This window comes from Halyomorpha halys, unplaced genomic scaffold, assembly GCF_000696795.3.
Source record: "Halyomorpha halys isolate HHAL.00 unplaced genomic scaffold, Hhal_1.1 Scaffold698.1, whole genome shotgun sequence".
Classification (NCBI taxonomy): domain Eukaryota; kingdom Metazoa; phylum Arthropoda; class Insecta; order Hemiptera; family Pentatomidae; genus Halyomorpha; species Halyomorpha halys.
The window spans coordinates 281,757-298,698 of NW_027105869.1; the positions used below are offsets into that span (position 1 = coordinate 281,757).

General features: G+C 33.0%; 1 protein-coding gene across 1 annotated transcript in view; it reads right to left on the reverse strand.

Moving 5' to 3' along the window:
* The window catches only part of Dbx, a 104,227-nt gene that overhangs the window by 55,556 nt on the left and 31,729 nt on the right, over positions 1 to 16,942 (reverse strand). The window contains exon 3 of the mRNA XM_014428176.2: positions 5,241 to 5,372. Coding sequence (XP_014283662.1) covers positions 5,241 to 5,372 — 132 coding nt within the window. The remainder of the gene's footprint in view (positions 1 to 5,240; positions 5,373 to 16,942) is intronic.

The window sequence follows — 16,942 nt, forward strand, 5'->3', positions numbered from 1 at the left end:
AGTATGAAACAATGCTACCAACTCGTAGGACCCGAATTTGAATCCGGCCGTGGTCTTTTTTTTTTCTTTTTTTTTAAATTTTTTTTTAAATTTTATTTATTTATTGATATTTAAAACTGTATAAAAAAATACAACCAGTAAATTTGATCATAATGATATGATACAGGATGTAGAGAAACTACCCAGTAGTAGAACTCTAAAAACAGTTTACAATATAAGGTCACGAGGCCATCTTCTTTTCCTTCCTTTCCTCCTCGGAGGATTGCCAGGAATGGAAGAGGAAGCAAATTTAGAAACGAGTGGGTTTGGGTGGTTAGGGAGTTTATTATGGAAGGAATAATATCGGGTTCGGGCTAGGTCGGTTACATAAGGAACATTTAGGTCTTTATGGATGGTTTTATTAATAACGAAATAAGGAGCATTGAGGATTTTACGAAGGATTTTGGATTGTAAAGATTGGATACGAGAGGAATTCGAAGGTTTAGTAGAGCCACAAAGCTCATTAGTGCAATTTTAGAATTACTTTTAATGATCTTTTTACAGATTACTACTACCCTCTAATAGGTTCAACTCGAGAAATAGGTTAGATTGAATTCAGTTCTCTCTATTCTGTAATTTGATGAAGTTTCAAATTTGAAGTTAGGTACATTTTGATTATGCATTTATAGTTTGATATATTTAAAGTTTTGAAATATTTTTATTATCGACCAACAATTTGCTGTGGAGCCCTTTCTATACCTAAAGATTGAATTAATTTTGTCTTCAATATTTATTTATTCAAAAGCTATTCTGTGAAATGTTTTTTGAATTTTTTTATTTTTGTTTTTAAATCGTATGGTCAGTCATTGAACTCATTTACTCCAGTAAGTGGTTGCATTACTATTATTTAACCCACTATTCTCTTTTTGGATATTACATACCACCCTGGATTCTAAGGGAGCGGAGTGTCTGAGTGGTAAGGTACTGTGCTACTAATTCCAAGAAAAATCCGGCTGTTACAGATAATTATTTATTTAGTTACTCCAACCTTGAGTCAACCCTATGGGTTCTGAACTCTTCCACGGGTCTACCCAGCCTCATAAAATGTGTATCTTAGGGAAACAACCTGGTATTCCAGCGTGATGCAAATCACCTTGCACAACCGTTGGTCTAGTAACAGCACTTGCTCACAAAATACTGAACCTCTAACCCTTCATGGGTTGAAGCGGTACAGATTAATTTATTTATTTTTAGTTTGAATTCTTTATTTTTTTTTATTTGATTACTTTACTTTACTTTTACAATATAAAGTACAGCTTGTGAGGAAAATAGTAAGTACTCTGTGAACACAGTTCAAACAAGTAAATTTTTGGTTAATGTGTTCTTCAAAAAATCACTTCCTTGTACTACTTTTGTAAAAACAGTGCTTCCTTACAGACTACTGAACCCATTACCCTCCATGGGTCGTAGGGGTACATATTATTATTATTTATTATTTTTTAATTTCTACTTATTTATTTACTAATTAAATTCCTAGAAATTGGAATAAGAAAGAACCATCGAAATAATACCATCGGATATAGCCACTTCAGGTAAGTATAATAACCAGAAATATCCATGTGTCAGGGAAGCCCAAAGATATATCTTATAAAGTAATTCATAAGACGTTTCGATTTCCCTTCAAGTTCGTCTTTGAGTTTCCTATAACCAGACAAGCATAATCTAAGGTTTCTTAATAGATAAAATATAAATGTATTAATACTTTTATATAAAAGTATTAATACATTTATATTATAGACTATATAGTCTATATGTTGATAAAGATACCTCTGACTAATACACTCAACTGGGGAGCTTCGTCATCGAGCTTGTTTTGGGCTAAAAAATAGATTTATATAAGAATTTTAGCCGTGGTATACCTGAGAGCAATGAAATTTGCATTGCGATTACCAGTTTACCATGCCTTGTGCCATATCTTTTCCGAGCTTTATACATTATGCATCGCATATGGTTATATTGTTCAGCTATTCCTGTTATCAGGGTATAGCTGACTATACTTGCTGGAAATTACCTTTTCTAGCCTATTATTTAATAAAACACATTTTTTAATGAAAAATGTTCAATGTAAAGAGATCCCTATGCTGTCAATCCGAATGACAGTTTTGTGGCCAACATGGTTTTAATGTTTAATAAAATACATTTAATATTTCAAGAAAAAAGAAATATTGGCGTCGGAAAGAGGTATAATTGCCAGAAATGTGTCTAGGAAGAACAAGGACATATCTTTTAAAGTAATCCATAAGATGTGTAGGACCTGTCCGTTTCTAACTTCAGGTATCCCAAATGTATGTTGAATATTTATTTATATTAGTGTGGAGAACGGCGTGTCGAAATTGTGAGAACTTTCTGATTATGAACATGCATATATTTTATTTATTTAAATATTAATTCTCTGAAAGGGCAAGTGGGGGTTAGTTTGTTAGTTTAGTGATCAATTTGCTTAGATGATTTAAGAACAGAGCTTAGGTGGTCTCATAAATTGGCTTATCTGAGAGACTATGTTGGAAGTTTCGCTGTCGCAGTCACTTCTGCGTCTGATTAGAGCTTCTCTCGTCCAGGTAGACAAGTAGGCGGAATGGTGAAGACCATGTACTTCGCTTCAGGGGTCCGGAAGAAAGTCTTTTTTCTTCAGTGGCTGGCCAGCGTGTCCTCGACTCTGAGAGGTGATGGTAGAGGCAGGCCAGGTCCTAGCTTGCGTGGTGCATAGGCTGGGGCGGTATTGCAGTCGCGGCCTCTACGGGGTCTTCCGCTGTCCGCGGCAAGGGGGGTATCAGAAAATGAGACCCCCGACCCCGATTTTGTATAAATTCAAAAAAGAACCGAAAAATTCGGATTACTTAAATCCGACAAGACGTTTTAATTTCTCTTCAAGTTCATCCGTAAGTTCCCCATATACACTAGGCAGACGTAATTCCTTTCACTAAATATATTTATTATGTCTTATGCATTAGTTTGTTGTGTATTCGATAGAAGTAAATGGTTCAGAGTCATTGTGTACAGTACAGTATATGCTCAGGACGTATTTATCTCTATAAAACAGCATTCGTACTTAGTCTGTGTCGTTCTTGTCTGTTTGGTTGTTCAGTGGCGCCAAACTTCATTGGTCATCAACGCCATTTATATTTTATTTAATTTTGCTAATATTCGTTAAATTTTATTTATTTTTTGATTTGATTATTTTATTTATTTTTAATTTTAATTTTTTTTTTTTTCTTCCGATCAAGTTATATTTTTGTCAGTAAATTTTGTGATTTCAAAAACTGAAACACCAATTCTATTGCCTTATCATCGTCTCCAATGGTTTTTGAGATATCTTGGTTTAGTCCCAAGCTATTGAGGTGTGGTGTAAAATATGGGCATCGCTGGAAATCGATCGTGTCGTTCTTATTAATAGTTTATTAAAATAAGGTTTAATTATTTTTTATTTTATTTTGTTTAACTTTATTATTAATTTTGTAGAAGTTATAAGTTTTAATAAGTTCTTTTTTTAAATTTAATGTATTTATGTATATTTTATTTTTAAAGGTTTTTTATTCTATTATTTTAAATTATGCTCTCTGTCGTAAATCGGTACCCTCCTGTCCTATAGTACCTTTTTTGAATATTCCAACAACACCTGTTGAAAAGATCCGCTACTTAGGACTCCATCTTGACAAGAGACTTATATTATCCCCATACAAGACTGAGACGACAGGAAACTGCTCGTAGATTTCGATTACTATTACACCTGCTTGACAAACGCTCTAGACTTTCTATTCATAACAAAATACAATTATATTCTATGATAATCAGACCAATTTGGACAAACTAATTTGAGTTAATTGAGTTCTGCAACATGAAGCTTCGGAACGGTTCACTTTTTTTTAAATACCCTTTAAAATTTTATAAACAAAGTTAGATCTATCCTAGTATCTGACGTAAACACCTTCTTGATGTATTTTTATTCCAATCCTTAAGAAACAAAAAACGCCTTCCAATATAATTGACCTTCTCACACTGAGTTTATCCATCCAATTAATTAAATAAAATACCTTTACCTAGATCCGTGATTCGTTCAACCCTTCTTATAGAATTGCTTCGTTTAAATTTTTTTTTAACGTTCGAGTCACCTCAGCTACCTCAGTTCTCCTTCCAGAAGAACAAAAGCCCTCTCCCTGAATCTATAGACCAGCAGGCAGCATGTCTGAGTGTCACCCTTGATAAGTTCCTGACACTAGCTCGCCACTGTAATAAGAAGATCAAGCTAGTTAGAACCAAGTCTTACAGACTTAATCACCTGCTTGCTTCTTCTAATCTTTCTCTCCGCCTAAAATTAGTGATTTACAAAAGTCTACTCAGGCCACCCCAACTCTATTGAGCACCTATGCTGACCAACATTGCACCTTGAATGGCCAAGGGGCTCCAAATTTTCAGAGCAGTTTTTACTAACTACCGACTGTGACAGAATTTATCTCGAGGAGGCACTTCTTATTTATTTCTAGCCTCCAGTACTGTATGAACTTCTTATTCAAGACACTGACACCGACAGTACTGCCACAAAGGTGACAGACACACAAAAACAGCCTCAGTCTAGACTGAAGACTACTAACTTACATACTCTTGACTCAAAAAAGATGGTAACCCCCGTCACCATTAAACTGATACCGATTATTTCTCCGTTTTCCAAAATATCCAATTCCCCAGCCCCAACTTGAAATGAATTCATTTTCTCCATTCATCATTCCCTGATATCAACCCAAAATTAGAATTCATAAAACTTCCTCCTTAACATGATTTAAATATCAATTATATATCCATCTCCTTGACTATTACTCTTCCACATACATGTAAATAATAAATATCCATGCAAGGTTGAGTAAATACCTTTATTTAAATAATTATTTATTAAATTTTTTTCAACTTCGCATAATTTGGCTCTGATAAACGCTGCTCGAATATCATTTCTTCTTATTGGACCAAGTGTCCAAGAATAAAAAATGGAGTTTTCATTTCATTTTACATTATTCAAAGTAAAAAAAATTAGTATTTAAAACAAAAAAAAATAGGAAACGGGCGTAAAAAATTCTATCCCTCCATTTGTTTAATGTTTACATCATGTATGTTGAAAATAAATTGTCTTTACATGGGGTTATCTTGTAAGTAAAATACAGAATTATGCATATAAATGTGTATACATATGTATATATAAAGTATATAGCTACCCGACATGTAGGGTTGCCTGCAAGCGAGGAGGCTGTGGTGGAGGTGACTGAAGCCTGGACTAGGCCGAGGGATTGGCTTCGCGATGTAACCTCCGAAACCAAGGTAGTGACCATTACTACTCAGAATGGCACCTGCAATAAAAATAAATATATAAAATATGTAATAATTAATAAACATTTTTGTAAACTTGTGTTAAAGCCACCTCAAATCAACGTAGTATTTTTGAAGGAGTTTTAAAGAAACTATAAGACTAGAATAAAAACATTAATTTGGTGAGGCCCTACAATAGAAAACATAAACATATAATAAAACAATAGAGTTGGGCCGCCCGTAGCTCAGTGGTTAAGACACAGTCTTTGATGTCTGCGGTGCTGGTACGGATCCGGCCTGGGGTGACTTTTTTCATAGAGTGGTGGTCCCACAAAATGAAAAACTTTTACCCCAACCATGGTTAGACAATAGGACTCCAATGGGAGTCTAGGCAAAAAAAAAAAAAAAAAAAAGTTAAGCTAAAATAACGAATATAATTCAAAATAAAAGCCCTTTTAGACAAAACTAAAATTAGCAAGATGAATTATCAAAAGAGAGAAAAAAAATTACAAAATTAATTGATACGTGTAAAATAAAATACTGGAAGGGGACTCCGGAGATGGCATGGCCCAGAAGGAAAGGTGACCCACTCTGATATGTCTGAGGAAAATATTTCCAAACCTAAACTGGGCAGAAGTTGGTGGTCCCTTCTGTACTGGCTCTTTAATGCATTCAGTGTTCGATTTTTAATTAAAACCAAAATGGTATACATAAACGCAGTGGACTGTTTTATATATTTATTACAATCGAAATGAAACGTTTAGAAACCACAAAATTTCCATAGGCAAGGTCTGGTTACAAAATTAATAATTTTATTATTTTAAGGATTTTTTTGACCCGTTGCTGGGCGACGCCAATTACATAATCCCCACTGACCGTTATTCCTGTATTTAAATATTATAATACAAAGTATAAATACATCTCTTTCTTTTAAAATTAAATTAAACTTTTGAACAAAATAATATAATAATATAAAAAAAATGCAATTAAATTAAATACTAAAACTATTTACTAATTAGTTGTTGAACTTGGGGTGAACACTTGGTACTGTTCCATGTCACCAGAGAATTTTAGAATTTCTATTACTTATAAATAGAAAGTAATAAGTGTTAGTGTTTGATACCTTTATTTTATATTTTTACATTCGTGTACCTATGTATATATGGGTATAATTCGAATTTGAGGTTTTTTTTATTTTTAAGGAAAATTCACGATTTCTGAAACGTAGGAGTTATAAGAAAATAAACATTTTGAGACTAAATGTATATTTTTTAGTTACAAGGTTATTGAAATTATTATTTTAAAAACCTGTATGGGACTTTAATTATACATATCATAATAGTAATTCCTTTTTATTTACTTTTCTTTATTTATTCACGGAACCGCCTTAGAGACCACGCGAATATCATTATGTTTGGCTTCTCTCTTGTTTTTGTTTTTCCTTTACTTCCATTTTTTCCCTCACTATCTCTGTGTGTCTTTGTTTTCTTTCTTCTGCCCACGCGATCCTCTTTTTCGAATTCGCACAAGAATCTTGATTCCCTACAGTTCTTTCTCCGTCCAGACGGAGTCCTATAGGAATAACGTCCTAGTACGTTATTCCTATCCGTTTCTTCCTTCATCTGCCCGATGTATCCTCCTGAGCTTTTGTATCCTGGGATTTTTTGGAATATTTCCTTGTTTAGTCTTTATTCTTCGGCCATTCTTACCATATGACCATGGAATTTCAATCTCCAGATCCTTATTTCTGTTTCTTGGTTTTTTGTTTATTTTATTACTATCATTATCATGTTAATTTTTTTAAAAATTCTGTGAGTGCTATTGCTATCACTTATATATTTTTTCTTTTTAATGTTTTATTTTTCTTTTATTCTTGTATTTTGTATATATATTGTACAAATGAATACTGGAGCACTAATACTTATTGCGCTAGATTGTGGCAGATTGTATAATACAATACAAAAAAAAAAATAAGTTTTTAATGATTCCGAGATAAACAAAAGAATATGCTCGGTATAAAGACTTATTATTTTATATTAGTTTAAAATAAATATTATGTAAAGCTGCACAGAATATTAAATGTAATTATATTAGACAAACAAAGTGAGCCCGACCGGGCTAGTCCATACAAAGGTTCAGCTATTACAACCCTGTTTGCTCAGCTAATCGGCAGGAGAAGGTACTGAAAAGAAAGCGGTTGGCTTAGCCTGTTATGTCCGGGTACTGATTCGCGATGGGCGGGCTGGATGTTGTTTCAGCCTCCGTCTCACTAAGCCCTTGCATCAACATCGCCCCCATTCATACTGTGTATGGTCAGATTGCCATGTCCTCCTAGCGAAAAGCCAAACCTATGTTGTGGAAGTAATGACTATGATCCTAAACAAAAGGCATTCGATAAAAAAACAAAACAAAAAAAACATGGTGGGGTATAGATGTATTGATATTCTAAAGTAAATTGGATCATAATTAAACTTCATATATCCCTAGTAAGGTCTAATGTTTCTACAACATTGAGAAACAGTATTTCAAACATCAATAGTTTCCCAAACAATGAAGAACAAGATTTTGGTAATTATCATGAAAACTATTGGTTTGTTTCACAGAAAAAACTATTTAGTAAAATAACTTTATGAAATAAAAAAAAATACTCTCATTTTCCTTTACATTTTGCTCAACGTGTTATTAAATTTTCAATCTCGAAAGCGAAAAATTCATGGTTTTGTGAAGAAATGAAGTCAGAAAATGCATTTTTGACCCGAAAATCATTTTTTTTTTAAATTTTGCCTTTAAGGAAGTTGTCCACATTTCTGAACAGATAGAAATTTGTTAGGGATAAATCTGGCTAATTTGTCGTGTGAGAGAGTAGGTCCTTTCCAATTAATCAATGTAGATTGTTTTTTGATAAATTTTGGATGGATTATGTAAATATCACTGCATTGTGATATGGATGCGATGGTTTAACCTCTCGGTAACTCAAACTTATGCATGGTTAGCAATGCTATATCCTATCCTAAACAGAAATTCAAAACTAAAACCAGAAACAACTGTTCTTATGTTTAAAACAATTCTCAGGCCACTGCTGATGTACGGCTGTGAAGACTCGGGAGCGGCGTCCTTCACGAAAAGGAAAAAACTACAACATTTTCAAAATAAAGTCCTAAGAATCGCAGTTAATGCTCCTTGGTTCATAAGAAATAGCCAATTGCATCGCGAATTACAAATGAAGTCAATAGGGGATTACATCAAAAAACGGTTCATGAAGTTCCATTCCCAGTTGCCGACAGTTAAAGGAGCAGTGACCTACAACCTGGGAAACCCAACCTCAACCCGAAGACTGAACACTAGAATGCTGTAGGACATTCTTATATAAATTTTAATAAATATAAAATTAATTCATAGTCACACAATCTTTATTTTACTTTTTATTATTACTCATTTTATTTATTCATTAATATTATTTTTATTTTTGTTTTCTATTTTCTTCTCTCGTCTCTTTTTCAAATTAACTTGTTTCTTTTTACTATTAGAGGGCAATTGTTTATTTTATTTAAGTGTACCAATCATTATTTTTTGTTATTAATTTTACTTTCCTCTTTTATTAAGAAGGATTATTCTTATCTATTTATTTATTTTTTCTTCTTTTAATAATAACATTGTTTATAGTTAGGGGTGTCTTTTGTATGAGACTATACTACCTCCCCATAATCAACTGTTAAAAAAAATATATATATATATAATATAACGGTTATTATCAACCATTTAAGGCCCACCAGGCAAATCTGGTATAAAATAAAATATATATATATATAACCTCTGGGTTATAAGGAGAAATTTATTATTCCTGCTATATTATTAAAATACCACACAAAAATCAATAATTATTTTGGATACGATTTTTTTAAATTATTTGTGTTTCGATCTTTCGTTAATATTTAACACCTGAACGACGCCTGTTGTCATATACAATTCACTTGTCATCACACGTGATTAATCTTTAGAGAGAAGGCTCGCATTTTTGCCAAGTAAGTTAAAACACAAGTCTCGTAAGACTTCAGCTGCTGCCGCTCAAGTTCATGAGGGACACATTGATCTATCATTTTTACTTTACCTTTTTATACACTTGTATTCAGAAGAACTGCTAGCCAAATCTGTGTCACCCCCGAATGGAGCGTTCCTTACAGCATTCCCCGAATAGTACAAGAGCCCAAGAGGAGAAAAAAGGCAGTTATCTCACCCTTATTTTTGATTATTTTAATGAAAACTATGTATAATTACTAGTAAAAACTGATGAGTCTGTCAAGTATAGGTAGGGAGAATAAAAAATGGCGGCTGTTTCAAAGCGATAAAAAAACAAATTTTTCATTCGAAGCTCTATATCTCAAAAAGTAAGAACAACACAAAAAAACCTACGAGAAAGTCATTTAAAGAAGAGTAAATTTGCTAAAATATGAGCCCTAATAGAGTTATTTACGTTAAATAGTTTTTGAGATATAGCTTTTTAAAAAGCAACATTTCATAAAAATGTATGGGACGTACTAAAAAATCAGTACTTAGTGAATTTATTTTGAAAAATCTATATCTCAAAAACCATTTGACGTAAAGATGTCTATTATCACTCAAATTAAAGCTAGTTTTATGAGCTATAAAGTATTATATGATGTTTATCTTCGTAGGAGAAATAGTTTACATGAAATTTGCTAAAATAAATTGATTTATAGTTGTTCGGACAACATTTTGTGAGTTTATTTTGTCAAATATCATAAAAACTACTACTCCTATAAAGATAAATATAATAACTATATTGTAGTAAATTTAACTAGCTTTTATTTGAGGGCTGGCAGAAATCAGTACGTCCAATGGTTTCTGAAATAAAGTTTTTCATAAATCAAATTTATTGTCGAACAACTATAAATCAATTTATTTTAGCAAATATCACGAAAACTACTATCCCTACGAAGGTAAAGATCGTAAACTTCTTTATAGTCCATTAAACTAGCTTTAATTTGAGTGATAATAGGTGTATCTGTAGGTCACATAGTTTCTGAGATATAGATTTATCAAAATAAATTAACAAACAACTAATCTTTCAGTAGATTTTTAAGAAATTTTGCTTTTTAAAAAGCTATATCTCGAGAACTATTGGACGTAAATAGCTCTTTTAGGGCTAATATTTAAGCAAATTTGCTCTTCTTTAAATAATGTTCTCTTAGATTTTCTAGTGTTGTTGGTAGTTTTTAAGATGTAGAGCTCCGAATGAAAAATCAATTTTTTTTAAGGTTTTGAAAAAACCGCCTTTTTTTAATCCCCCTACCTACACTTGGCAGACTCATCAGTTTTGACTTGTACATAGTTATACATAGTTTTCATTAAAGTAATCAAAAATTGGGGTGAGATAACTGCCTTTTGTCTTCCCGGCTCTTGTACTAGAACGCTGTGGTAATGTTTCTTGCAGTTTGGGTTCCCGTTGTCCAAGTTTAAACTCATAAAAATTACTCCAACATCGCGTGTTTCCATGACCAAATTTCCTCACATAATAAACAATCTATAATCAACCAGAATAATATTAAATATTATAAAAAAAGAGAGGATTTATAACGGCTCATTATAATATGTGAACATTAACAACAAAAGTCCAGTAATCTCACTTTGATTTTCTGAAACAATAAAAAGGACATTGCATATGAAATGACCCGATACTACATATCGTTAGGAAGACAATCATCATAAAATGTTTTTTTGACTGGTTTAACGAACTTAAAATCGGATCAAGAGCCTGCTGTAAAGAAATAAAAATAACTGACAATAAACGTATTTCCCACATAATATGACAAATCATTAATAATCAACTATTTTGGAAAAAAGTATTGGTATATGAAAAACTGTATTTCGGAAAATACTGAACGTATTATTATTATATTTTAATATAGATTTATAAATAAATTGTTAAAATCTTTATTTCACAAAAGTGTAATTAAAACACTAAACACATGGCGTTTGTAATCTTTTCTATAGATAGAGTGTCTTATGTTACTGAAGGTAACATTGTCCGGATTTGATACCTTTTGATACTGACATCTAAAAAATATATCCCAAATGCAACGGAATGTCTTGCTTTTTTTCTTTTAAAGCCACAGCTAGGAAATGATTACATAGAATATCATACAATACTCCTATTAAACTGTCACATTGATATACAAGGGGTATTCATGATGTGTTAAATGTTATAATATAGGATTGTGAGCAGCCCTATTTAAAGTCATGTTAAATGTTAAATACATAAGAGCTCTTAGTGGATTTTCTGAACAGCTTGTGTTATAACCTTTCCTTCCAAAACTTCGTGTTATTGTTTACTTCTAAGTTTTCATTAAAGTTATTTATCACAACATGCCTAAAGTGAATGAAAAGTAAAAGTTTAGCTACTGATTGCCTTGTTGATCTTCTGACTAGTGAGGAAGAGAAACAAGATGAGCTAATTGACAATTGTCATTACATTATTATTATTGTCATCCATTGCTTTATTAGTTTTAAAAACATCCAAAACAATACTAACACAATCAAAAAACAAAATAGGAGCAAGTAACCTAACACGTCAATAAACAAAATAGTGACGATCTCAGCTGGTCTGTTGCATGACGTCATTCTCCATTAAACAAATTCTCAACCATGTTAAATGTTATATCTTTTAAACATGGTAAAAGATGGAAATATTGCTCTATTTAACATGAGTTTTTCCATTTAACATGTTAAACTAAAGATCACGAATACCCCTGTAGTTTCTAGGAGAAGCTCTTCGTCTATTTTTTGGGTTTGTCCTTAATTCTAAACCTCTCACATAGATAATTCCTTCCTATAGTTCTAATAGATTCCCACATTCTTCTACCTCAGATAAATATCTCCTTATGTTAGGGATAATATCACTCTGATCCTAGATTCTAGAGAGGTATCTTACACTACAATGTTGGTTGTAACTCTTGATGAAACAAGTTCCGACTTCTCAACATTAATAGGAAAAATCTTTTGTTTATATTTCTCTTGTAACCTTCTTAACATGAAACTCCCAACTAGCGGAACGGTCCCTTCACGCTCCATTAATTCCATTCCGTAGCCTTGGGCTATAGCTAGACTACACCACCTTAGCTGGAATGATATCAACACCTTATAATGCTACGAGGCAATCAAAGGGAAAAGAATCAGTAAAAGTATACATAATACTTTTCATAAATCTTAAATACATTTTTCTGTATTTTTGTATTACGTTTTCTGTATCCTTGGCAATGACAACTTGAGCCTGACGTAATTATTCCATTAGGAATTCAAATATTTATTAGCTTGAAGAGACATTTTTGGAATTAAAAAGAAAAAGAAGTTAATTTGGGTTTAAGATATTTGGATATAGTAATGTGGTTAAGGGAATTGTTCTCAAGGCGTCTATAGAGGGAAAAAAGGGTATTTATTTGGGTATGAGAAGTTAGGGTAAGAAGACTTAAAAAATGAGTAATAAACTTTAGGCTGAATAGGAGTGATAACAACTAGAAAATACTGAGTAACAACAGAAGTTCGACAAGTAATGTTTTGGATGTTGGAAGAATTCTGAGTGCTAGAAGAAACGAAGTCAGATGAGTATGGTGCTGAAGAAGTCTGGACCGGTGGTATAGTCTGTTAATGTGGGAAGTAGGTTCATGGTTGTTGTCCCTGAGTCATGGGGTTCATAATGATTAGTAGATTAGAATAGATTAGAAGTTTATATGAAAGAAAATACAGCCAAATATTTCCAAATTTAGGCCCCGATCTCGCATGCTGAATCTTAAAGAGAAAGAAAACATCGAAGGTATTTATTTACTTATTGTATAGTTTTTTTTAAATATATATTTATTTATTCCTTGACATTTACAACTGTATATAAAACACAACAAGCAAATTTGAAGTAAGATCATAATGATATGATACACCATGTAGAGAAACTACCCAGTAGTAGAACTCTAAAAACATTTTACAATATAAGGTCACGAGACAATCTTCTTTTCAGGCACCTCGGAAGATTGCCAGGAATGGAAGAGGAAGCAAGGTTAGAAACTAGTGGGGTTGGGTGGTTAGGGAGTTTATTATGGAAGGAATGATATCGGGTTCAGGCTAGATCGGTTACATAAGGAACATTTAGGTCTTTATGGATGGTTTTATTAGTAATAAGGAGCATTGAGGATTTTACGAAGGATTCGATGCGAGAGGAATTCGGAGGTTTAGAGGAGCCCCAAAGCTCAACTCCGTATGTCCAGATGGGCCTTATTATAGTCATGTAGATCAGCCTTTTGTAATGAGTTGGAAGTTTAGACCGTTTGTCTAATAAGTGCTGTAACAGTCTGAATCTGCGTGCAGTTTCCTGTCTTTTCAGTTCTGTGTGAGGATTCCAGGTTAGTCGTTTGTCTAGGCGTAGTCCAAGGTAGCGGATCTGTTCTGGAGGGGTAAGAGCAACACTATTAAAGTATACTGTAGGACAGTCGCCAGGTTTACGACGAAGAGTAAAGGTGATTTGATGGGATTTGTTGGAATTTATTTTTATCCCCAATTTCGACCCTATTCTTCGAGGATTGTGATTTGGGATGCAATTAAAGGGTTATTATTAACTGTGAGCACACATATGTCCGAGGATACTACCTTGAGGAACACTAGCGGATTGGAAATAGAGGGATGAATAGGAACCATTGTGGTTTACTTGGAATAATCTATTAGTAAGAAAGGAACGGGTGATGAGAATATGTAGGAGGTAGGAATTTACGGAGTTTGTAAATCAGTCTCGGATTCCAGACTCGATCAAAAGCCTGGTTGTATAGGTGTTGCTGATTGTCTGTGTTATCAAACAAAGTAATAGAAAATAAGCCTAGAGGATTCCATTGTTCGATTAGAATCACTTTTTTTTCTTTGTTGATAAATCTGAAACTTTTAAGAGAGGAGAATATTGTTCGATACATGTCGTATGTAGAAATAGATGATCAAAGGGACAATAGAAAACGATTCGAGTCCTTATCCTTTGAAAGGACTGCCTTTGCGGGCGCTCTCTATTGGTCAGGGACGAGGAGGGTGGAGGAATTAAAAAGCTGAAAAGGAGCAGAGCACCGCGACTGTTGTTGCCGGAGGAGCGTGCCCGTTGGCTGGCAGTGACGTGTGCAAATTGTCGTGGTCCCCCCTGGTACGGATCAATCGACAACAGGCATCAAACCCACCCCCAACTCGGGGACCTTAAGCCGTTATCGCTAAACATGACAAATCCCGATTAGCCTCTCTTGCCTGTCTTTTTCAGCCCCCTCTCGTATATTAGTACCCTCATAATTACGACCAATGCTTTATCAGTTCTCTTGTTTCTTCTCTTCCCGCTTGTCTTTCCTGTCACCCTTTTAGCAATTGTTCTCTTTCATGTTGTATTCGAATGAAGTGTTTCTTTGTATATTACAATCAGAGGACCTGGATTTTTTTTTTTTTTAAATTATTTATTGAAATTCCCAAATTAGAGAAAGAAATGCTTTATTTAACCATGCTACCCCAATACATGGGGGTGTTACAATACACAGCGTACCCATCAATCCATGACTGAACATATATAAACAAAATATATTAACATGATGTAAAAAACAATTTTTTTTCTTCTACCTTTTCCTTTTAAACAATAATCGTCGACATACTAAATAAAAATATTTTAACCATTTTTTCCGATATGAAAATTTTATTTATTTTTTTTTTTTTACGCTCAAAGCCATATAATAATTTACCATATTATATTCTGTTTAACTCTCTCATACCTCTCCTCTCCAGGAATCCTAATGGTTTATTTGTGGGGCCCCTATAATGAAAAGATTATTTTCCTTAAAGGTCCTAGGTGACGGCGACGAACTATTCCGGTACTTAAGTCCACATGATTAAAGCGTCATGCTAGTCTCGGAACTTCTTTACCTATATGGTAAGGCGAGATCGAGGAAATTTCTGTAAGTAAATAAGGTAAATAAAATACCTGCAGTAAGGACCTTCAGCTTCTCCTGGTGAGCAAAAAAAAAAAAAAGACAGCAGCGGTGTGTTCACCTAGCTATTCACAATTATTAGTTTTTAGGTACTTGTGTAAATGACGGGCGACCACGAGGGCAGAGACGGGTTTAAGAAATACTTCCCAGCGACCATTCTTTTCACTTCAATGTATACTTGGTTGGCTGGTTTCTAGTGTTGTTGTTTTTATGAACATGACAGTTATTTTATTTTTCAAATGCGTCCTTGTCTCTGAAGTTATTTTAGTCATATTTCTCGTGAGTTTCTGTAGATCAAATGATGAAAATAAAGGTATTAGATATTCATATAATTAGGGAATATGAAAGAAATTTTAGCCAAATATTTCCAAATTTAGAACCCAATCTCGCAAGCAGAATCTTTAAGTAGAAGACATCAAATATTGATTGTGGACTTGAATGAAAAAATGTAGGCAACTTTTTATGGGCTCCGCACTTCCTAGCAGGCAGGATTTGAGTTTGTATACAAAAAAAAATCTTAGGATTGATTTTTGTTTTTTTGTTTGTTTCTTATATTTACTGTAAATTACTGTTTTGTGGAATTCTATGGCTTGGTAATTAACCTGACAGTAAATTGTTACCAAAACACTGGTTTTAATTTTTATTAATAACTACCCCTTAGAAGATAAACGTCATAAAATATATAATAGTACATTAAACTTTTCATTTTGTGGTAATTGACATCTGTACGTCTCATGGTTCCAGAGACAAAGGATTTCATAATTAATTCACTAACTACTGATTTTCAGTATATACTTCATAAAATGTTGCTTTTTAAAAACTGTATAGTTCAAATAATTTTTTTTTTTTAATCAAAACTTTTATTCGTTAATAAATATTACAATCTACCACAATATTGTTTGGAATTAGGTAAATTAGTAAATGGACAATTCATACTAAAATTAGAAAAAATACACGAATATAAATAAGTGAAAAAAATGACATAAAAATGATAAATTCTCTGTCTAAATATACATAAACAGAAGGATAAATTAAATGAACATAAAGTTCTATTAAGTTACACATTTTTATGATGCTTATATCAAATTATTATTTATCCAAAAAAAAACATTAGAAAGTGCAATAAATTTTTGATGAATAAAATGCTTTAATAACTTATTAAAATTAATTTTTATTATTTCAAATATTAACGCGTAAGCTGGATACAAAAGTGTTACCTTGTTTTTATATATTGATTTAAAATCTATTAGTGATATAATCTTTCATGAACTCCTGTTGTGTACTTTTTTTTTTCAATCTCTGCTATTATTGGATAACAGGAGTGATTAGGGGTATTTATTTAGAGAATCAATCAGAGACAGACATAGCCTTCAGGCACACTCGGCAGTCATTAGTTAGCGGCGGTGAGTGGGATCTTGAAGGGTGATCAAACACAGTAGGGTCAACAAACTACCCCCGGGGAGCACTTATATCAATGTTCCGGGGGGGAGGGGAGGAGGGGCTTATAGCAAAGTCGGCAAAACTCGGATAATATAATCGGCGAAGCCTGTATTGAGCACGTTAAGTCCGATTTCCAAAAAAACCAAAGTAATATACACGCACAC